This window comes from Mugil cephalus, chromosome 20 (assembly GCF_022458985.1).
Source record: "Mugil cephalus isolate CIBA_MC_2020 chromosome 20, CIBA_Mcephalus_1.1, whole genome shotgun sequence".
Taxonomy (NCBI): domain Eukaryota; kingdom Metazoa; phylum Chordata; class Actinopteri; order Mugiliformes; family Mugilidae; genus Mugil; species Mugil cephalus.
The window spans coordinates 18,422,508-18,446,117 of record NC_061789.1 but is presented as its reverse complement, the minus strand read 5'-3'; the positions used below and the strand labels follow the sequence as shown (position 1 = coordinate 18,446,117).

The window sequence follows — 23,610 nt, the reverse complement described above, 5'->3', positions numbered from 1 at the left end:
CCCGACACCATTCACATATTTGAAAGGTTGTTTAAATAGTTTATTTTTCTTTCAGACCTAGACAAAACAAATTAGAGCCATGTGATCTGGATTTAACCCAATTAAAACAGTTAAGTGTTTGACTGGAAACACGTGAGATGTACAGTCTCACTAAGATGCACAATAATTTAATTGGTCAATATTGCAAAGGGACTTGGAGGTAGACAGATGGGCTCACATACATAACTCCATTCTGAGTCATAGTTTTACAACTGATTGAGTTTAATGGCGCATGGGACCCGTAAGGTCTGGTTCAGAGCTCTGCACTGAATGACCGTTAATTTGTTGTTTAAAAGTCACTTGACTCAGTAATTTTTTTTTAAATGAATCAAAAACAAACCCAATAGAGGTTAAACACTATGAAGGGTTTGATTGTTTAGTGGTTAAAGAACTGTTAAATGAATCATGATGAACGTGTCCACTGATACGCATCTTTCAACAAAGAAATGAATGAAAAAATCACCCACAGTGAATGTGTTATTAGCGCTTTATAAAAACATTACAAACTTACATCTTCACAACAAAGCCTGTGCGCGTTAACACTGCAAAGTCTTACTTCACTAACGGTTAGCACATGTTAGAATCTCCAAAATAACCATCTTGATCATATACACATTAATTAGGCTACAACAATCTCAGTGAATTATCTTTCTTTACTGATTTTTTTTCATCAGTATTACATGATTCACTGCAGTCTGCGCTGTTGATGTTTGTATTAAACAGCTGAAATTAGGGTTAAACCACAACAAGAACATTGGCAATGACAAAAATAATTAAAAATAATTATGCATGGTTGTAAACAGACAAGAGGTAAAGAGCCTACAGGCAAATGTCTTTAACACCCTCTTTTGAAATGATGCTGAGGCAAATACAACAATTAAAAGGAGCTTAAGTAAACTTTTATCTGCAAGTGAATACTGTTTAAAATTCAAGTTCATTTGAAAGTGGTGGGAAAATACTGTCATTTATCTCCCAGGGAGATATTAAAAGTGCCAAAGTATCTGGAGCATCAAATAAGACTAACTGAATCAACTCTGATATTTGATCATGTAAGACACACCCAGTGGCAATCATTAAAACATAAAATTATATCACAGTTAGACTTAAAATAATTATAACCTAAAAGAGATATTAAGCATTTTTAATCACAGCTATTTTTAATTGATTTTATAGCATTTCGTGGTGTGCATTCAGTTAAGAAGGTGCTATCCTCATTCTTCAAGTTAAAAATCAAATAATTAAGTATAAAAATGTTAAAATATCTCTTGAATTAAAATATTTAAAATAATTAAAATTATGACGTGAGGAAAACAGTTTCTCTGCCCAACAGATTGGATCAGCTACCATGAGAGTAAACAAGTTCAAATTAAGCATCTGCTATCTGTGTGTTTCATGAATGGCCAGTGCCCTGTGTCCTCAGCACTCAGCACTGATTACTCCTACGGTGTATCTGAGAACCACCGCTCTCCTTCATCTCTGATAAACAACATCTTTCTTCCTGCATGGTGAAGTGGCTGAACATAAATTGGACCACTTGAGATCTGGACTAGGAGACTGGCTGGCGGCAGCAGCAGCAGTAGCAGTGGTAGTCTTTCTCTCCTCACATTCAGAGCTTCTTCCTCCAAAGCCAGTTGTCGTCAGAACATTCGGTTTGCCATCTGGTTCAGATGCGCGTCATGCCTTGCCTTTGGCGAGGGCCATACGCTCGGACACAGTCTTGATAGGAACTCCTCTGCGGACCACTTTTACATGAATAAACAGTGTGGCGGGGGACAGACTGCAACCATCTGCCTTTAGCAGGTGAACATGTCGATAACCTGAGAAAAAAAAAGTGTAACACATTCATTAGAAACAACATACCAAGAATGCGTCGTATAATATGAATACTGAATGTCCATGAGCACCTATGCGAAGGCTTGGGAAAGGTAAAGTGAACTGCCCCACAAAGTCATTCTTAGCAGTGTGATCGTGGTCCTCCACTACAAACCGCACCAGGGCCAGCTCAGGGACCTGCAGCTGGAAACTGAGAGTGCAGTCCCACCGTGGGTTGAAGCCTGTAGAGGGTGCACACGAGCCGTGAACATTTCATCTGCAGATCCTTTCAAACAAACTAATCAGGGGTTGCATAGATTCATGCATCGAGAAGCTAATTGCTATTATTTGTTTGTTTATTCATTCCTCCTGTCTGATACTGAATAATAATCATTACAGAATTCAAATCTCCAGTAATAACTGCATTTAACATCAAATAATCCATTTAATCAAGGGTGCATGAAGAATAAAAAATATAGCAACTTTACCAGCTGTCAAGCAGCTTGAGACAGAGTTCATATATTCATGCCGTCAGATTTTATTGCAAAATCTCTGAATTACCATTGTTGTCAATGCGGTGTGTTTTGTCTTTTGCATTATCAATAGACACCCCGTGGATTTCCACCCACACTTGTGGATCGACGATGGAGCTTGCTTTCTCCGTGTTGATCTTTGGAAGCTGCTGTGCAGATATTATCTGTAAATCAAAGAGCAATAGATCAGTATACACATCAAACTGAAAAAGCATCGAAATGATTGTGAAGTCAGTTTTATTTGATAAAAATTCCTCAAGATTAAAAAAAAAAATCCCTTTGCAATCTGTACAGCTCTGCCAAAGATGGGTTAAAATTCCCAAACAGGGCTCCATCGATGCAATAAACATAGCATAGTCATAACAAAGGAGAAACAATACAATGGGGAAACATAATAACAATGCAACATTAAGTACATAAACAGTACAGATAGTATTTGTGCTAACTAATCACAACCCTCAGTAGCACAGGCACTTAATATATCGCTCACTCGTATTGTCAGCTGGGTGGGGATGTGACCGGGGCCTCCACCCGTGTTCTCTGGGTTAAAGTTGGACGAGGGGCTACACAGGAAGCTGGGTTTCAGGACATATCCACAGCGACCATTGGCCAGGAAGCGACCCTGGTTCAGATCCATCTGTTCCCCGGGTGTCTGGAAGTTCAGAGCCACTGAAAAGCAATGAGTGGAGGGAGTAACACAGCAGGCAAGCCTGATCACACCAGCAGACAACATTCCAGCACGAGAGGACACAGTAAGGAATTACGGTGACTGCACGTGTTATAACGTGGAGGCAATTTACGTATCAAGAATGTAGTCTGGAGCTTACTGACCACTTTTTTTTTTTTTTTCTATTAAACTGCATTAATTTTCTTCCATCAGGATAACATCCTAGCTTCTAGTCTGGAGTACCAACCCATCTGGCAACCGCCATTCCACATTTCCTGAGGATCATAGTTGGATGATTGGAGGCGCTGGCCAGAGGGGTAGATCCGGCTCAGCTGCCTGCTGTTGTATCGTACAAAAAGCTTCCCTGCAAATGAAAAGAGAGAAAACCACATGCTGAGATACACTAGAGGCTGATTGTATTTGCTGTACAACCAGCTGCACAAGAGGCATAAAATTAGTATTTTTTTTTTTTTTTTTACTTTTGTTTTCGCTCTATAATGTCAAGAAGCAATTATTTCCACTGTTGTACCCGAGTCTTTGATGTGTCTGAGGGCATCAGTTTCACAGAAGGAAGACATGTCATTCGGTGATATTTCATACATATTTTCAAAACCGCGGAACTGGACGCTCCTGCAGTACACCACCAGCTCTGCCAGCTCTGGGCTTAGCTTGGAACAGACCTGACGACAGCAAACACAAAAGACAATTGTTTGATTAATTAAAGTTTTTGTGTTAACAGCTTGTCGGCCTTAACCCTTTAAGTCCTTAACATCCGCCTGCACATAAAAAAAATAAAAAATTAAATTACCGTAACTCACAGATGGTCAAAATTCAAAGTGTGGCTGAACACAGGGAAGTTGCGCTTTCTGGAAAAAAAAGCTGCCATTACGGTAATGATCAGGCACTGCTGCTGTCGGCTGCAGGTTGGGGAGCGACGCAAGGCCCAGGAAGAGGGAGTTGTTTGGAGGAATGTGTTGGTAAAAACAAAGTTAGTTATACCCTTGAGATGTTACGAAGGTCTTCCAGACGCAAGCACAACTTCCCAGTGTTCAGCCACACTTTGAATATTGTCAACAGCGCAAACCATTGTGAGTTACGGTAATACAAGTACCGCATGCTTCAACAGATCACCGGCGATCCGTTCAGTTTTAAAAGGATTAATAAGAGCTCTTGCGCTGACCTTGGCGGGACCATTCTTGGTTTTGTTCTTAATGCTGCTTGCTTGTTCATCTTCAGAGCTTGAAGAGAAGCTGGCAGAGCTGCTAGCCTTGCCCAGCTGACCCAGGTGTGGAGTGTGCTTCTTTCCTTTTACCAGAATATACCCCTTAAGGTCCTGCAAGGAAGGTCATCAGAACAAATGACTTCATTAGAAAACCAGACAGCTAGTGCTCTTTGAAAAAAGAATCCAGCTGTGTGCGTACGTGTATGTGTGTGTGTGTGTGCGTCTGTTTACTTGAGGAGAAGGCAGCTCTTTCAGCAGCTGGTCGCCGAGAGGCTTGGTGAGCAGTTTTCTGCCCAGGATTGTGCGGAGGTGTTTGGCCATGACAGCTTGCTGCTCCACAGAACAGTGGTTCTCCAAGGACAGGATTAGAGGGTATGCAGATACCTGCAGGGAAAAGCACAGGAAAACTCTTATGCTAAGTCATTAAAATGCAATCAGATCACGTAATAGCAGTGCAACAGTGTCATACTATAATGTGTGAATACCAAAACGCGGCAGGGCTGCCTCAGTGCCAAGCATGTAACCACAAGAAGCGTAGTAGATTGTGAAAGCAAGAAGCCAGTGATGTGGAATTGTTTACTGACTGACTGCTGCTCACTTATTTCATTAGCAGGGACAACTGAGGGTTTACAGCAGTAAAAGCTGTCAAATAAAGTCCATTACCTTGAAGGCATACAGGGAGATGGTTTCAATGACCTCCTTAAAGGGCACTTTGGAGGTGAGTGTGTGGCCGTGGTAGATGACAGGTTCACCTTTATCTCCATCCCAGCAGTCCAGCTCCACACAGCGACAGCCCTGATTCAAAGCCCTGACCATGGCAGACAAATTTCATTTTAAACCACAGCAAAATCTCAGTAGATAGATTTGAGGATGCTTTAGGAGAGTGTGGTTAAAAATGTGCTGCTCTCTGATGTTCCCTCAGTCTGTGTCTGAATACCTGATGTATGGCTCAGTGCTGCTGGTGCTGGTGACCTGGTCCTTGGTAAGGTAGGTGTTGTGTGATGAGGATATGAAGTAGTGGGGCAAGGGGCGGGTCATATCCTGGTAAACTCTGCCATGGTCAAGGTTAAAGACATCGTTCTCCACGGACAGCATGTACATGGTGAAACCATTCTGTGTCATGACCTGGTTCTTCTGAGCTGCAATAAATGGATAAATGTGTTTTCATCAAGTCATTGTCTTTTATTTTGTTAATCAACAGCATCATCCCAATGAACTCAGATTCAGTGTTTTCATATGATACAGCGTGTCTGGCAATATGCATCATCAACACCGATCAGACATAACATTGTGACTCCAAAATAGTTCTGACTCCTCAGAGAATGGACATGGAATGTTGTTAGTGGGGGCCTTTGGGTCCTATGGGTTGAGGGGAGGGGCCTCTGTGGATCATCCCACAGACACTTGATCGGTTTGGAATCTAGTGAATTTGGAGGCCAGGTCAACACCTTGTGCCGTTCTTCCATATTTTTTGAAGTGTTCCTAAACCGTTTATGTGTGTGTGTCTGTGTCAGGCTGCATCCTGCTGGGGATGGCTGCAGGCATCAAGGAGTGTCATTGCTACCCGTTGGGGGTGTCTGGTCTGGTCTACATGGGTGCTACATGTCTAATTAACATCCACATGAATGAATGCCAGGTCCAATAGTTTGCCAGCAGAACACTGAATTGTCACAAGATGATCAATGTTATTCACTTTATTCACGATGCTAAGGCTGATCGGTGTATGATCACAATGCCTAATATATAAAATGATATCTTCCTCGTAGCGAGACTCAGTAATATTTGAGAAAACAACTGACATTTTATTCTATTGAAAAGTCTAATTTATGCAAGGCAGAACGCCGCTAGGATTTGCTGCTCCAGCCTGACTGGGTTTGGTCTGATGAGCAGTGAATGGTGCCCAATGTTAGCAAACAAATCAAGCTGCATTGAGGAGCATTACTGAAGCAGTTTAAACCATATCCCCGAATTGTGCTACTTTAGAGGACAAGCTGTCCTCTAAATGTTTAAATATTTGGTTTGGTTGTGATTGTTCTTCTTCATTTCACCCACTTTGGGTATTACTGCTCGAGTTAACTCCTCAGTTGTTCCTTAAAACGAACAAACCCTGCCCCAGTGTATAATCAAAAGTGCATCACAACTGCGCAGCAGGGTTTTGTGGCATCTTTTATGGCGGCAGACTAAATTGCTATTTTGTCAGCCAGGAGAGAGGATCATGAGTGTTTACATGAAACGAATGTGGAGTCATCCTTTAAATCCTGTAATGACTGCTTTTTGGGACCTACCCCAGTCATTGAGCTCGTAGGTCATTATAAGCTTCTGGGCGTGATTTAGAGAGGCGTCCTCTCCTTGGTCTCCGAGGAAGTCGCGCAGCTCAGCAGTGGTGAGCACGCAACCATTACTCGAATAGTGTCTAAACACGGCATCCAGCTCGGGCCGCCGCAGCAGCTCCCTGCAGAACTCCTCAATCTCTATATGATCCAGCCGGCCATCACCAGATCGGTCACACCGCTGGGGGTGCAGAGGAGAGGCAAGGGTTTAAAAAGACAAACAACTGAACACACAGAGAGGAAGATAAACAAGCATTCAACATGGTATGCCTTATTTGGGGAGTGCCTCAAATTCCCTGTTGAGAGAGCCCCCATAGCAATTCAACGCAGCTGTGCACGCTCACGTTAAAGTATAGGAAATTGCACGGAGAGGGTGCATAAAACAGGCTATGATAGACGGTGGAGGGGCGTAGCTAGACAGTAATCCCTCACAATAAGGAAATAAATGGCTCTTGACTTGTTGTGGGGAAGATAAGAGGGGAGGAGTGAAAAACAGAAGGGGGTGGGTGGTTGGCTTGCCGCTGGGTTAATAATTGAACACAGACGCCGGACCCCTGGGTGTCGGAGAAAAATAATACTACCCTGACTAGATTTCACATACTCTCATTGCTTATAGTGTGTGTTGTCAGATCTTAGATCACACCAGTTTTATGGACACTGACGGCACAGATACTTAAAAACTCACACGAACCTGACCTTGAATAAACAGCGGGCGTAATGCTCACTAAGGTCGATGTTGATCATCTGCAGCAGCCGTTTGACCTCGTCGTAGCTCATCTTGCCGTCCTGGTTCTGATCTGCTCGTCTCAGGTAGCCTCGGATCCAAGTGGAGTGAGTTAAGAAATAAAACCAGACTAAAACATACAGAGTCCAACAGCTGAGGCTGGGCTCATACGCACACTGTAACTGGACTACACTTCCTGATGGGGATGTGTCATACTGTGTTATGTTAAATACGATGGTATAGTTTTGTGTTTTGCCAGAGAGCATTAACACGTCTGCCTGTCCTTAATTCATGGCAATAAATCACGCTGATGCTGTCAATACACATTAAAGCAAATGCTTTTCGCATTTCAAGTTCAGATTTCCACCCATTTAATGTCCCTGAAATGATTAGTATAGTTGTTGCTTGGTGGATGATTAATTGAGAATGAAATAAACAATAAAGGACATTTAAACAGAGCTGCAGGGGTGATTTTCTACCTGCCACCTACGCACTCCGCTGGCTATAAGAGATAGTAATTAGCAGCGATAGTTGGGACTATATTTAGACAGGGCATTTTTATCTAGTCATTACTTGTCACCTTAGCTATGCTTTGAATGTGGGATGACGCATGAGACAGCAGAGCCAGTCACCATAACCATGCCGCCTCAACTGCAGTAAACTTAATCTAGCGTATTGGAGACTGGGTAGGATATTGGTCCAGTTTTTCCTTTTGAGTCATGGTTGCCACGCGCTCCTTTAAGGTGCGGAGTCCTCGCACCCAGCGCTGAGCCTCTTCCTCAGAGGGACACAGCAGGTCCAAGCTCTTCCTGGCTCCTTTGAAGACCACCGTGAAGCAGTGTTTGTCCGGGACGGAACCGGACAGACGCTTCAGTGCCTCCGACTGGCAGCCTTCACGCACACACTCCACCTCTGTCACTGCAACTTTGGAGAGGAAAAGGGAAAGGAAACATGAGTTAGGACTTTTGAAAATGGCTTGTGCTTATGAGTAGGAGCAGCTAAAAGCTAACTAATGCTTTTCAGGTCAACTGTCCACCTCTCTACAAACATATGTATACACAGTGTTATGCAGCAAAATATGCCAATAATAAAGAGAAACAATCTAGTATCTTCAGCCAGACTACTGTCAGCCCCACATCCCGGCCACTAAACTCCCACCCCACTTGAATGTGGCCAGTCACAGAAACTACTGATTAACAACTCCTTCTCATACCTCTGTTTCACCTCACCTGGCTCCCCCCAGGGCTGTGTGCTATCAGCCCTGCCCTTCGTCCTGTACACCGACGGGTGCAGATCCACACAGCCCAACTGTCACTTGACCAAATACGCTAATGAAATATTTGTCAGGCTCCTCTTCAGGAGTTTGTAGAGTGGTGTGACAGCTCACACCTAGAACTGAACACCAGCAAAACCAGTGAGATGGTGGTGACCAACAAGCAAAGGCATCTAACTGCAGCAGTGAACACCATCACCCAAGGGGAACTAGTCAAGGAGTTCAGATGTTTGGGCACCATCTCAGACAACCTGCTGAAACTTTCTAACACGGAAGACCCTCAGGAGGTGTCAGCAGGGGCAATATCTCTCCTTGGGAAAGTTAGTTCTTTTGGAGTCAGCAAGGCCATTTTACTGTTATTTTATTACAGTTTCAGAGAGAGTATCATAACATTCTCCATAACCTGCTGGTTACCTGTCAGAACCTTTTCACACAAACATGACCAACAGGCACAACAGGTTGGCAAACAAATCACCAAAGACCCTTCACATGTCCTCCACTCAGCATTTGAGTGGCTCAGGGGACGAGGGTCACCTTTGTTCCTAGTACTGCTCCAACTTCAAGCCCTCCAGTGACCCCTCCCACCCCCACTACTCTCTCTCTCTCTCTCTCTCACCTGTCTTGTTAAGCATTACTATTTGTTATACAATATCCTGCAATAACATATTAATATATAATCTCTGTAGCTCCCATTTACACTTACTCTGCCTGTACTTGACTTGAAATTCCAAACTGTTATAGACTTAGACCAGGGTCGGCAACCTTCAACACTCAAAGAGCCATTTGGATCCGTTTCGCACAGAAAAAAAAACACTGGGGGCCACAAAACCCCTCTGACATCTAAAATGAAGACAACACTGCATATATCGTTTTCACCTCTATGCTAGGCCTATAGTGTGTTGCATTGATGAAATAAAATAACTGCTACAGAGAAAACGAAACTGCATTTATGTAACATAACAGGGATCTATCCGTAGTTGTCTTACCTGGAGTCGAAAAGTTCAGTAAGTAGCGGGCTGGGCCTGCTGGCGGGTGTCGCACGTCGGAAGTTGTGACGTATATTTTGAGCGACAAAAAATTAAATACATTTTATTTTAATGTTAAAAGATCATCATCAATTCAAATTTAGAATTATATTTAAAAAAACTAACGCGCTAAAATAAAAATACATTTTAATTAAATACTCGATAGCAACTAGTAAATGTGCTGCAATGCACTGTGGGAGTTCAGTGTTTTTTGGTTGTTTGACGTTACAATCGTGAGTGTGGTGTGGCATTCAGTGTCATTCAGTTATTGTGTAGCTGTCGCCCGTTCACTGATGAGTGATTAGTTGCCGCTATTCTGAGGCAGTTAGCGTAAAAAAAGTGAACGGCTTTGATCAGTGTCCTTGCCCCGCACCGCTCGCCACAGAGAGCCGCAACAGAGGAACGAAAGAGCCGCATGCGGCTCCGGAGCCGCGGGTTGCCGACCCCTGACTTAGACAGACTTTAATGATCCACAAGGGAAATTGCTTGGTCAAAGTATCTGGTTTTGTCCTTTACACGTGTCTTGTAAATTGCCCCTTGGGAACAAATACATTTTTCTGCATCTGAATCTGAAACAATGTTTATGCTGCTTAGAGCTTTTGATTTTTTTCAAACTTCAAAAATAGCATTTATTTTCTGTTACCACACATTTGCAGGACATTGTAGATTCCACATTAATTGTTTGAATTTATTAGAGAGGCCATGATTGAAACTGTCTTGGCTATAAATGAGCTCTAAATCTTAGGCTTGCAAAGGTGGGCTGAGACCAGGGAAAAAAGCAACTTAATATAAACGCACAGTGGCTCCTAACACAATAAACGTTCTTCGGGAGCAATCTATTTCTGCCCTCAGATGCCTGCTGTGTGTTGATCACTCAGTTGGGCAGTCAGCAGTGTCTGTCCTGACAAAAGCCTCATTCTCTTGCTGAAGGTCGTAAAAGCCTCTGCTGTCCACCTCTTCAAAATGACTCCACATTCCTCCTTTGTGGCTATCAGAGACATGGCAAAGAGGACATGTATATGTGTGTGTGTGTGTTGTTGATTAGAGCAGCAGAAGTTTTAAGTGGTGTATCGTATGCCAAGTGCTTGCAAGCATAAGGCGCCACCCTTCACAACTGCAGATCAAATTGAACCCGGAGAAGAGCCTGGAGCTCGGAAAAATATTAACCAAGCCAAGCCTTCATCTTTGACGCACACAAACACACACACACACACATACACGCACACACCAATTTGCTCCTCAGCACACAGCCAGAGTGGCATTATTGGTATCTGTCCTCTAAAGTGGTCACACTACTGGTTGTCACCAGCGTAAGGACTGTTACACGCTGCGACTCAAACACTCTGAGTCTATTTCTGGCGAGTCTGTAGCACAATCAAGACGGCCTTCACCACCCGCTGACCCATAAACCTGCCCAACCACCCACTCTGTGCAGCTAGCAGGGCTGTGGTATTAAACTGCATTCCAACATCAGGATGAAGAGCACAAATAGAGCAGAGGTAAGAGAGCCAAAGGTCAGTCAACAATGCAGAAAACAAAAGAGGGTGAAAGAGATTGATGTCATGCATGTCAGCTGACACCACAAATTTGTATTCCAATAGAAAACGTAGCATAACACGTCAATTAAATAAAAGTCCAAGCACTTTGCCGTTGTCCACACATCTCTTTGGTGGGCATGTGCCTGAATGTTAATTGTTTCTATTGTTTACACCCACTAAATCACTTGCAAAGCCTTTGTCTTCCAGCTCCATTTACACGCTGACAGGCATTTGTATTCCTCTAATTTAGGCCAGACGTAACGCTGAGATGCTGTTAGAGAATAGTCAAGCTCTCTTAGAGCGAGCTCTAACAAGATGTCCTACATACTGTACTGACATCCTCAAATTGATTCCCTGAATAACTTGATCAAAGATGTTAGTGGCATCGGCCTGCCACTTTGACACAACATCGCATTATCTGTCTGTCGGCCTGAACGGTGCTTTAAAAATACTCCAGGAGAGAGAACATTAAATCACGAAAATAATGCATTCAAATATAATATATCATTTTAGTATGAAAATCACTTTTTAATGACCTTCTATGGAACACATCGCTCAATCAGCTTGTCTACCAGTCTTGTTTGCCATTCTTTAAATAACCTCATAGAGTTTGTATGCTGATGAGGAACATAGAAGGCTGAGATGGGAATGTATCAAATGTACAAGAGGAGGTTTTAGTTTCTGTTCCCTGACACTTGCTGTGAAAGAAGTCATTACATTCTCTTGTGCATTGTTTACCAAAGAGAAAGAGAAAGAAAAGAGACACAAATACGAGCAACTCACGTCAGCTACAGATGTGTTTAAGGCTTGAGAACTGAGAAGCTACTATTGTTCAGTCAAAACAGCAATCGCGAGTGTGCCTTTTAAACGCCAAAATGTCCCTTACAAACACGGCAAGAATCTTTCAGTGACGCTCATAACATCGTAGCTGGCTACACTGACTGCTCAGTAGCCTCTAAACCTCAACAGACTGCAACTGGTTGTTTTTAGCCTGAGATGGCCAGATGAACATGCCTGTCACGTCTTCTTTTGACAATCCCTGACCTTTCCAAGTACCTTCCAAGGACAACCTCCCAAATGTTTCTGCCAGTCAGGACCCTCACTCTCAGGTCTCCTAGATCTCCTGTCTACACCCCCACAGGAACAGAATTTTTAAGGACGAGTTCATCCAAAATAGAAAAGAAAACATATCTGAACTAAACCAGAGATCTAGGAAGGGTAAGAATATGTATTTATTAGTTTGCCAAGCCTCCAAACTTACAGGGGAAACTTTAATAAAGCGAAGAAGAATTGGGAGCATGAGCCAAAATGACAAAGTTCAATAACTGAACAATGTGCAGGAGGCTTAGTGAGGACATGAGTCACGTTCCCAAGTTTACTGGGATGGTCTGCTACATTAGTTCCTTCCTTCCTTCCCTTTTATGCTTAATCAGATATGACCCAAGTTTCCTTTCTTTGCATTACTTTAGTTTGGTTTCAATCAATCAAGTGAGCATGCTTTAAGATTCCTGTTCCTTCCATGTTTTCCTCTCAGTCCATTGCCTCTCCTCCCCCTTAAGTCCCTCCGGATGATTCGTCTGTTCAGGGAAGCCCACCCATACATGAACCAGATCCTCTTACTGCTCTCCCTAATCATAAAGCCAGGTTTCAGCCAAACTTACATGTCTGCTGGGCTTTGGCTTTGCGGGAGCTCTTGGTGGACTCACACCACACGGTGAGTCCGTCTTCCAGCAGCCGCAGGTTTCTGCTCTTCTGCCACCTCGATGAGCGAACTTTCACCATGCTGGAGCCCTGCATCATCATACGTATGTCCTCATTGTCGAGAAGCCCTGGAGGAAGCACAAATGGAAAAGAAAACAGGAAGTTTAAATAGAAAAATTACTATGTTGTGAAATTGTACCACTGGGTCATAAGAAAGTAGAGTGGAGTCAGTCTTGTAGGTGTATGATCTGTGTTCATACTGATTGACATACATCTTCCCTTGTACAAATGAAAGAAACTCAGCTATGGTAGGACACTTACTTCTAAGTTCACCATTCATTGCACAATTACACACGTGTGTTTGGCTCAGCTTAAATGACGCTGTGAAACAATCCAAGCAAGCGTGACACATACCGTCCCTGAGATCCTAAACTCCCAAGATGACTCCAACATTCATTAGATATGAAGACAATTTCAACAAAGAAGTATTCTACTAATGCAGACGAGTCTGAGGAGGTGGGGGTGATGTGTCACAGATCTGTAGTAGGCCAACTTAGAAGCAATGGGGAACGACAAAACATATGAAGCCTCACAAGCAGCTCTGCGAGTTACAGTACTTTAAGCTAGATGCTAATAACAACATGGTACGGTGCATGTTTAGTAAGTATAAAGTTTTACATCTTTTGAGATGGTAATCCAAAATGCATTTAAAAAAGAAACTGTGCTTGCTGAGATTCTTGAAGACGTTTCGCTGCTCATCTGTTCTAAGGGACTGGTTTTAATTGGAAACTCTGTGGGCAAAACTCCTCACAAACCTGTCTGACTTGTTTCTGTAATAACTGGAAATTGGTGCAGCTAATTTCATGTTAAGGGCTTGATACTTAGCTGTCATTGAGTGGAGGGACTGTTTGTCCCTTATCCACTTCCCCTATGAATGGTGCTCTGACAAAGCCATTGTCAATGAGGGCCTTCTGTCTCAAGGTTTAAATGTTGTTGAAACTTCTTGGGGAAAGAAGTTAACACTGTTTTGTAAACTGATGGCAGACTAAACCTCAGTCTACCTCCTATGCTTAGAGGTTTCTCCAATTTGACATACTGTAGATGGCTTCCTTTACTCCACTCTCAAACCATCTGTCTTCTCTGGTTCTGACATTACTATCTTCAGGCAGAGGTGGACCGCTGAGTCGTTCCCTGATGAGCTGGCTCTCCTGTATTGAGCCATGCCTTTGTGGATGGGTTGTTTGTTTTCCCAATGTACAAGCCTGTACATTCCTCACTGCACTGAACAGTATACACTACATTACTCTGTTTTCGCCTGGGTGTTTTGTCTTTGGGTGGATCAGTTTTTGTCTAAGTGTATTACCAGGTTTGAAATTGAAACTGGAATGCGGTATTTCCTGAAAAGTTTCTCCGATACTACAGCAACGTAGGTGATGATAAAGTGTTCTTCTCCTCCTCCCTGTCCTTCTTGGAATACCTTCTTGAGCCACAGATAAAGGCTCAGTTGGGATCCACATGTCTTGAGGGTTTGTTTGATGCGTTTTTCCAATCTTATGGGTAGATGGAGCCTAGGTGTAGGCTGGTGGGAATAATCTTATGTTGCATGCATCATGGTTCAGGTTGAAATGAAGCTGGCTCCTGTAGTTTGCAAGTTTCCTCAAAGTCCTCTCATATTCCTAAAACCAGTCAAAAGGTCCCAAAGTGTGTAGCAATGTCTGTGAAGGCTCTTAGTCATCCAGGTCATAGTATATCCAAAAGGTGTTTAAAACAAAGCAAGTGGACTTGTAGAGTTTTGAGAAGATGTTTCATCGCTCTTTTTTTTTTAAACGCCTCTTTGGGTTGACAAGAAGATGATGTTATTTGAGATAAAGTCAGGCAATCTAAGGATATCTAAGGATAGAATCAATGAATGTTTGTGCTAAAGTTTGTGGCAGTCCATCTAATTTCACAAGATAAAGTATAGTGAGAGAGTTAATTGATAGAGTTGAGGGGGATTTATCCTCTGTGATAACCTCTACACGTACCAGCTCTGCTTCAGCTCTACTCAATTTCATAATGCAATTATTTATTTTTTTTTGAAAGCCTTTCAGTGTTTATCCCACTGAAAACACAAAAATAGTAAACACTCCTCTGGTTATACCCTAAACTTAAGACTGTGTTGTATGTACAAGCCTTGGAAGAAATGACATGGGGTTTTCACAGTAGTGTAGCTGTTGGGATGGCTGTGAAAAATTTTAACCAAGAAATATCTCATCCACAGTTTCTTTCAAATACATGTCAGAAGACCGAGGAGAAGAGCGGATCGCTGGGATGTAATTCAGTCACGATAATCCGTAGATTTATTTCTCTCTTAGGGCAGGAGCCGGCCAACAGGCAGCAGAAAAGAAGGCTGTTATAACAGTTAATTTATACAGTTTTACACTGAAAGCTAAAAGACGTTGCAGTGTGTTTGCCTGGCTGCAGCATTCATGCAAGTGCTCCATGGCAATCAGCATCAAGGGAAACTTTATCAGGAACGACTCACAACTTCAAAAGCCTCGGATCAGAGGAATGTTTTGTTATTTGGTACCAGCACTGAAAGGATCGGGGCATGTTAAAGGAGAGGGAAGCATTTTTAAAAAGCTATTTTTATGTGAAGTGGTCTTGATTAAATCTTGATTAAGTTAAGTCTAAGGTAGAGATAAAGACCTCTGATAAATCATCCATTAGTGGTCGCGGGAACAATTTATACTGTTTTGATTATATTAACCACTATTTTCCCCATTCTCTAATCTTTTAGCTTATTCTTTATTTTACACACATGTGAGGTTTGGACTATTTTTCAGACAAAACGAGGCCAAATCAATTGTAGCAGGTCAAAAACTTGATGGTGGTTTAAAATTGGAAGGTCCATGTAGAAAGAAGTGTTTACACAGCAGATTCATTCCAAAGGTTTAAATACAACAGATCCACAGAGGGCTCAGAGAGCAATTCGATAAAGTGCAGTGAGTGTTTCTGCATGACTCACAGGTAAAAAGTATTTATATAATAAGTTATAATAACATCATATAAGATTTAGCCAGTTCTTATTTGTTAAAAAAGTAATCAGACATTCAACTTGAACCTGGTACATTCTGGAGTACTGTACACTATGAAACTGACTAGTTTTAAAAGTTGAATTAACAAGATGAGTACTGCAAATGGCTTGGGCTTATTTAACCTATAATAAATATTGCAACAAATGCTTTACATACAAGACTGAGTGCAAGTGTTAAAGGGCATTCAGCTATGGCTCACTGATGCTTTTGCAGGGATGAATGGGACCTCTCACAGAGCCTCCTCTTTCACTACTGTACAAAGAAGCGGCCTTTACAAAGTCTAACTCATCAAATTAGTCTTCAGGGTTTAATCTCTCCTGCGTATCTCTTAAGGTTCGTCGAGGCTCAGCTGGCATACTTTCTTTCTCTATCCCTTAAATCACAGTCCTCATACTGCCAGTGCCAAATGGCTGACAGAGTTCCTCAGAGGGCCCCCAGAGCTACAGCACACACAAACTTCTCTCAGCTCCCTCCCCCCCCGGACTAAAAACAAACCGAGTGCAACCACAGATTTCTCACCATCGGGGTCGCACACAAAGAACTCCCCCTAGCAGACCTCCATCCATAACAAGCCTGTTTTTCCAAGCTGTTACCACATGCAAGGCATTCCCACAAGCAGAGCACAAGGACCTGATTAACTGCAGGTCACTGACCACGCTAAGCTGCCCAAACAGTCTTAGTTGGCTCTGGTCCAACTAACCTTTATCGCCTTTTATAACTACATCTCTGACTCATAGCATATTTTTCCTTTCACACGTATTTTAATAAATACCTTCAACAGAAGAGTGACAACAAGTCTGCGAGTGTGAGCGTCTCTGCACGTTTCAACACACTATCCGTTCAGCCACAAGCACATTCATGTCTTAATCCACCGTACGCTTTTGAAAGCCTCTCCGTGCTTGTGTAAACGCAGTGATGGGCGTGATTCTTCAGGCCAAAAAGCTGGATTGTGTTTTCTTGACATGATCTCCAGCAGAAAATCTTGTGGACGTCCCCTTCATCAGCTGACCAAAACCCTGCATGCCAACTGTTTGGAAACTTAGCTAATGTATTCTGACACAGGCATATTAGAAAAGAAATGTCAGAGTTAGAGAAGAAAGTTAAGACAAGCCAGAGTGAAGTGTGCAGCAATGCTGGCTGCTCACTGAGGCTGCAGCGTGGAGATACGGAGATGCTTTGAGCTAAATGCTAACGTCAGTATGGTAGCTCACAATGCTATTAATATATTGCATGTTTAATAATCATAAGCGTTGTTTACCATATTACATCAGCATGTTAGTGAGCTTACATTTGCCATGTAGTATTTAAGTAAGTATTTATTATTTAATCCAGAATCAAGACATTAATAAATGGTAATAGCCTTTAGGCCCTATATCATTAGCAGCAAACAGTTTGGAGCGTGCACGTATTTGCTTAGTAGTACTAAACAGACCTGGGGCTGACGGCAAATTCACTCGATGACTGTTAACATGCTGATGTTTTACAGGTTCAGTGTTTGCCATGTTGGCTCAGCATGTCAGTTTGCTAATAACTTTCCTCATGAGCTGAGGCCGGAGGAAATACTTTTGCTACAATAATGGCCCCATAGAGTAGCCTATTAACTACTCATTAAAATGTGATTTCCATGATTCCATATGGAAAGCTGGATACCGCCGCGTCAAATCAAACTTAATTTGAAACTTTAATGTCATTTTAGAGAACAAAAGGTAAGTTGTGGTGTTGTTTTAAATATAAATATGAATATATGACTGACATCCTAAGTTAATTGTAATGACCTATTTCTTTAAATACATTTTGAATTAGTTAATTCATAAAAGTAAATGTCAAAATGTGATGGCTAAAGCATTTTTTTCCATACCAGGTTATCAACCTGTTCTATTATCAAACCATCCTCAAGGCAATAAAATCAAAGAATAAGAGTCATCCTTTGCGTCCTAGTCGCATCCAAAGTTGATTGATTAAAGTTCGGGCGTAGTTGCGGTAATAAAATACAGACAGAACTAATTTTGGTGCCACAGTGTGAGGTGTGAGGGTTACTACATTTGGAGCAGGGTTCATCTTCTGGGGAACACAAAAATTCATGACAAACCGTCCAATAGACTAGAATCATCGTCTCTATAATGAAAGCTCAAGAGTGGCAGGAAAGCAGCTTCTTGTTTGAACAACTGGGGAAAACTTTAAAAGAAGGAAGTCTCAGCAGGACTAACTGTATCCCAGAAAAATGAAAAAAAAAGAACAAAGAAAAAAACACAAATCCCACGAGGCGCAGTTCTCCAAGGGCGCATCTGCACTCTGAGCAAAGATGGTGCTTCACGTACCTGCTCTATGCTGGTCAGTAAGAGGTTGTTTCTGCATGAGACCTCTGCACTCAGCCAACTACTCCTGGGACACGGTTCATGTTTCTCTCAGCATAACAACTGTCACGAGAGCCAGCTAGCAAAGATTCTACACTTGCACATACACAGACAAGTTAGTGTGTTGTGGGGATGATAGGGGTGAAGGGCCGGTTACAGTTTCTCAATTTTGCCCCTCAGCTGTCCCCATGAGGTGGGTCAGGTGGCAAGTGGGGACGTCGTGTCTTTAAATACAACATCCAGCCTCAAATAAAAGTGATGAGGTTCAAGAACATCTCATGTAGCCTTCCCAAGTAAAAAAAAAAAAGACACTCAGTTTGCCTGATGTGAAAGCAGATTCCACAGAAATGAGACAGGATTAGAAAGAGAGTGTCATGAAGAACTACGGCCAATGGCTCTTGGAAGGCACAGAGGGGAACACAAAAGCTGTGCAGCCTCTTCTTGTTCTGTGGAAAATAGGCGCCTTTCAGTTAAATACTCTCTTTGTCCTTCAGCATGAAACATCATTAACTTGCTCAAAAATAAGCGAGATATGACCAATTACTAAGTGTCTATTTGGGCCCACACCTCAGAGTGTTAATTTAACACTTTTTCGAGTGTTGGTACCTTTATACTAAGTGAGTGTAAATTTTACTCTTCTTGTAGTCAAATTTAACACTGCCCAACACCAACCAGTGTTGGTGTTGGGCAGTTTTATGTAGTTTTAGCAATTAACTCTCTCAGAGGACTATTTCTTAACTGCACAAGTGTTACTCCCAAGTGTTTGGCAGTGCAAAAACATTTATTTTAAAACTTAGATATATATATATATATATATATACACACCCAATATTAGAACATGCATCAGTAAGGCACAGTGTAGCGTTAGCACCACTTTAGCACGCTAGCTAGCAACTCCGAACCATTAGCATCATCTTATCAAGTTTTATGAAAACATTTATTTTCAAACTCGCACCACAAATATTAGAACATGCAACAGTAAGGCACAATGTATGTATGTAGTGTTAGCACCACTTTAGCACGCTAGCTAGCAACTCCGAACCATTAGCATCATCTTATCACGTTTTACATCCATGGTTACAAAGTGCATGACTCGTCTCACTCAGACAAAACGTCAAGCCAAACGTACCGTTAACTAACGTTACTCACTTTCTAGGTTACAGTGCGGCCAGGCCTGTATGCTAACCATGCTAACCGCTAGGTCATTAAGCATGTGTTCGTGTGGTTAGTAACCGCGCGACGAGGAAAGTTTCCGTGGCTCACCGCTGCACAATGACTTCGGGTGTTTTTTTTTAGAAATACTCAAGATACTGTGGGAACTTTTTTTGAGATTGGGAGCAGAATAATAGTAATAATAATAATAATAATAATAATAATAATAATAATACGCCGCTGTGCTACTTTGAAATTTTAAGCTTTGCTAAACTGGTCTCAAAAGCCTGGAAAACAGTTTTGTCCAAGATTTATCAGCCAACATAAAGGTCGTCTTTCTCAGGAAAATAATAATAATGATAATAAAACATTAACTCCTTCAAATATTTTGGTCATTTTATTCTAATATGCAGTAGTGATGTGGTTTCCTTTTGGTAAAGGTATCAGAATACAGGGGGGAAAAAAACATAAAGCAGACATTCAGTGTAATTACTGCAATATGTGCAATTTTTTCATATGATGTTATTTACTTTAAGATGAGCTCTGTTAAATCCCACTGAAGTTAAATCCATCTCACATCTCAACAATAGATTTAGACTGATGAGTGATTCGGTTGGGTTGGCGCTGTGGAGAAAGTGATGCCTCCATTACAGATATAAAGCAAAGTCAAAGGTCTGTGCACGTGTACGGTAACTTGTAGTGACGAAAAAACTAAATCCTGCAGGCTGTTCGTGTAAATTTGGGGCTTATGCCGCCTATTTGTTTTCATGTGGAAATAACTGCTGTGTGGCACAGGCTGACAACACCATGAACATCCACGAAGTCGCTCAGAAATGAAACCCCACAAACCCCCCTGGGATGACCATGACCACGAATATATCTATCTGTGTGTAGACGGACACGGATTATCTCAAAACTAACAAATCTCACAGGCCACATTCATCCCTTTGTCTGCGGGGAAAAGGCTCACAGCTAGTGAGAAATCTTTGAACAAGGAGGAAACCACATGATACGAACCTCTAAACTCAGATTATCCATAGATGACAAAACTATGTGGTGTTTCCCATCTGATGTGAGTAAGGATTAAAAAGACGTCACGGGTTTAAGACCACGTGACTGATTTATGATCACACATGGTGCGGTAAAGGGTCGGGGTGGGTGACCTCACTGGCTTCATTATTTAGTATTTACGGGACGCTCAAATATAGAACTGTCAGTGAATTACAGAGAAACCGTTTCATAACTCAAACACCAGTACTGTTTAAACGACCGTCTGCACAGAGTCACAGTTTCAACATAGTCCCTTGCGACGCATTTTATCATCGCATCTGCGACACATATTTGCTTTCATACCTGCAATGTTAAACAATCTACCCACATCACAACAGTCTGCAAGTCTGGACCTGTCCCTAGTTTGTTCTATGTTAATGTATCTGTTTAAATCCCTTACGTTTGTGTGCTTTATTGTGAAATCACGGTCTGCATGCATGTATTTGAACTGTTCGTAGTGCGGTTTATATGCCGTTGTTGTTACCTTAATATTATTAATATGCCAAAAAAAAAAAAAAAAAAAAAAATTAAAAAAATGTTTGCACCTATTCACATTTGTGTGGAATAAATAGGATAAACGGCATGCACTGCATCGACATTGGTGCAGATTTCCAGACATCTTCAGTGTCTTTTCAGAGATTCTGACAGGTGGTCTATCTCTGCTCAGCAGGTGTCTATTTTAGGGAGAGGTGTGACCGTCCCTTAAGATGGCTCTGCAAGGAGGGGCAGCCGCCCCGTCAGTGCTGGGATGGGCATGGTGAGGAGCGGGCCCGGTGTCGAGCTCAGCTCGTCTCAGAACACTTCATTGCTTCAATCTACACCCCCACAGTCACTCCAATCCAAAGTTCAGCTCTGTTTGATGTGTCATTTAACTGCTGATCACGAGTCGGAAAAAACTGTGGTTTTTGGTGATTTGGAGAAGAAACTAGGTCAAAACAAATGGCACAATGATTTTAAATAATATCAAAAAAAAAAAAAAAAAATGCAGATACGTAAGTCAGTCTTAGGCAAATGAAATGCTTAAATAACTATAACAGATATAAGATTGAAATAAAACACGGTTAAAGCCTCCACTTATAGCTGATGTTACTGCAACCAACAGCTCATTTTTACGACCGTCGTGGGAATATTATGGCACTGTACATACTACAGTTCGTACTGGGACAGACTGTTAACTATGTGGCAATAAAAGTGGTAGCTCAACGTTGGAGGTTCACTTACCGAGCCTCTTGATGGGGTCCGAAGTCTTCTCTACAACTTTTCTTCCCTGCGCACCGGCACTGGAGCTCGGTAACTTGCCGCTGCCTAACATTGTTACCCAGCGAAGGTAGCTACAGGCTGGAACTTAACTGCTCGAGGCTGACGAGTTCACTCTGGGTTTTAGGCAAGTTTGAGGATGCAGGTGTCATTCCCCAGAAAGACCCCGAGCTCTGAGAGAGCGAAAAAGTTATTCCCCTTTCCACATGTAAAACGTCCCTCCCCGGCGCTACGCTCTCCATGCCAGTGCGTAACACCTACTCCAAACAAGGCGCGCACTTCAGACGCGCCCACCTCTTTCTCCTCCTGTCCCAACAAACACGCAGACAGACGAGCGCACCAACAAGGAGCAGGGATGTTCATTTCCCAACTATTTAAACTATTTCAAGCTTAATGAGCGGTCACAAAGTTTTACATAAAACGTCTTGTCTCTGTGTCACAAGTCACAAGTGTATGACATTTGTTTGGGTGTTGGCGTAAACTGTCAGAAAATAGGCAGCCATTCTTACAAACAGCTGATATATTTTCATCGAGTTCATGTGGCTCCTTTGAGGGGGGGCGGGTGGGTCCTCTAAACAAGATTAGTAATATAATAAATGTAGAAGAAATTGCCTTTACATCCAAATGGACCCCCTGTCCAGTTCATTATCTGTGAATAGACAGCGACCCCTGTTGGTTGCTCAAGGTAATTGAAGATCTCATCAACAACAACAACAACAATCAGCTCTGTAATGGCAAATTCATCATTTACAGTGTGTATGTGTGTGAATGACGTGTGGGTTTAAAGGTGGTGTACTTTATGAAAAAGAAATGCTAGATTCTAATGCTTTTGTGAGTAGATGGTACCCACAGTACCAGAGCAGTAGCTGGAAACTTAACTGAGTCTTTGTAATGGAGTTATAATAGAGAGCAGACAGGGAAGAAGCTCCGTGTGGTCTAGAGCTGGCTCTGCACTGGGCTTGCAAAATAAATAACTAAATAAATAAAGTTCTTCCCTAATCCACAGAACACACACGAAGCAGGTTAAGTACGTGGCACAAATGGGGTTAAAGGTGATATAAGTTGCTTATTTAATGTAGACCATAGCGTTTGTTACACTCACAAAAACACCCATGTGGACCTGCTGCGTTCGTGAAGTGCATCTGCACTCAGGTGGTCATCAGCCATCGCTTCAATTTACACTTCAAGGCCTTGCATCAGCCCTTAACATTTTATATCTTTCATCTCCTCTCAATTGCAGCAACAACCATGTTAGACAGGGTGAGAGATTAAGTCATGCCTGCTAATCCTCACAAGCTGTGATCTATGGAGACACAGTTTTGGTTCTGTAGCCGCACCGCTCCTTGATTTGAGAATATGAAAACCCTTGGCATGATTTCTCAATCTTGATAGTCAAGAGGTTTCATATTAACTGGAACGTATCACCTCCTTCTCACAGGATTCCCACTTCGGCTTGCTTATTTGCCAGGGCTGAAACTCTGCCTACTTCTATTAGTAGAAACAGTAGGCCTGTGTTGTTTGTAGCCTCTGGATTCCCACTCTTTACTGACAGTGTTAGCAGACACCAGTCACCCACCATAAGAGGTCACAGGCTGAATAACCCACTTCTTCCTTTAATGGAAGCAAGCTGCTTTATAAAAACTGTGGAGAAACTTAATGTGGTAGTACATGAGCATGCACAGTTAAAGGTGAACACAGAATAGAAATCTTTAACACAATCAGCCTGTATGGTGTGTATATGTAAAGCTTGTACAACAGAACAAAACAATACAAAACCAATATTAATGTTCATACTCAATAACAAGGTTTCATTTTTCCCAATTTACTGATCATTTACACGAGTCAACAATAGCTAT

General features: G+C 42.1%; 1 protein-coding gene across 1 annotated transcript; it reads right to left on the bottom strand.

Annotated features, from left to right (window-relative positions):
- Positions 1-512: 512 nt before the first annotated feature.
- On the bottom strand, positions 513-22,066 carry plcd3a (phospholipase C, delta 3a). Its single transcript, XM_047572520.1, has 15 exons — positions 21,719-22,066; positions 12,825-12,992; positions 8,023-8,251; positions 7,300-7,429; positions 6,559-6,784; positions 5,211-5,412; positions 4,937-5,081; positions 4,505-4,657; positions 4,232-4,384; positions 3,581-3,731; positions 3,299-3,415; positions 2,875-3,053; positions 2,413-2,548; positions 1,944-2,093; positions 513-1,856 (listed from the first exon to the last, which is right to left on the bottom strand). The coding sequence occupies exons 1-15, from the start codon at positions 21,807-21,809 to the stop codon at positions 1,714-1,716; spliced, it is 2,373 nt and encodes a 790-aa protein (XP_047428476.1). The 5' UTR covers positions 21,810-22,066; the 3' UTR covers positions 513-1,713.
- Between the last annotated feature and the right edge of the window lie 1,544 nt (positions 22,067-23,610).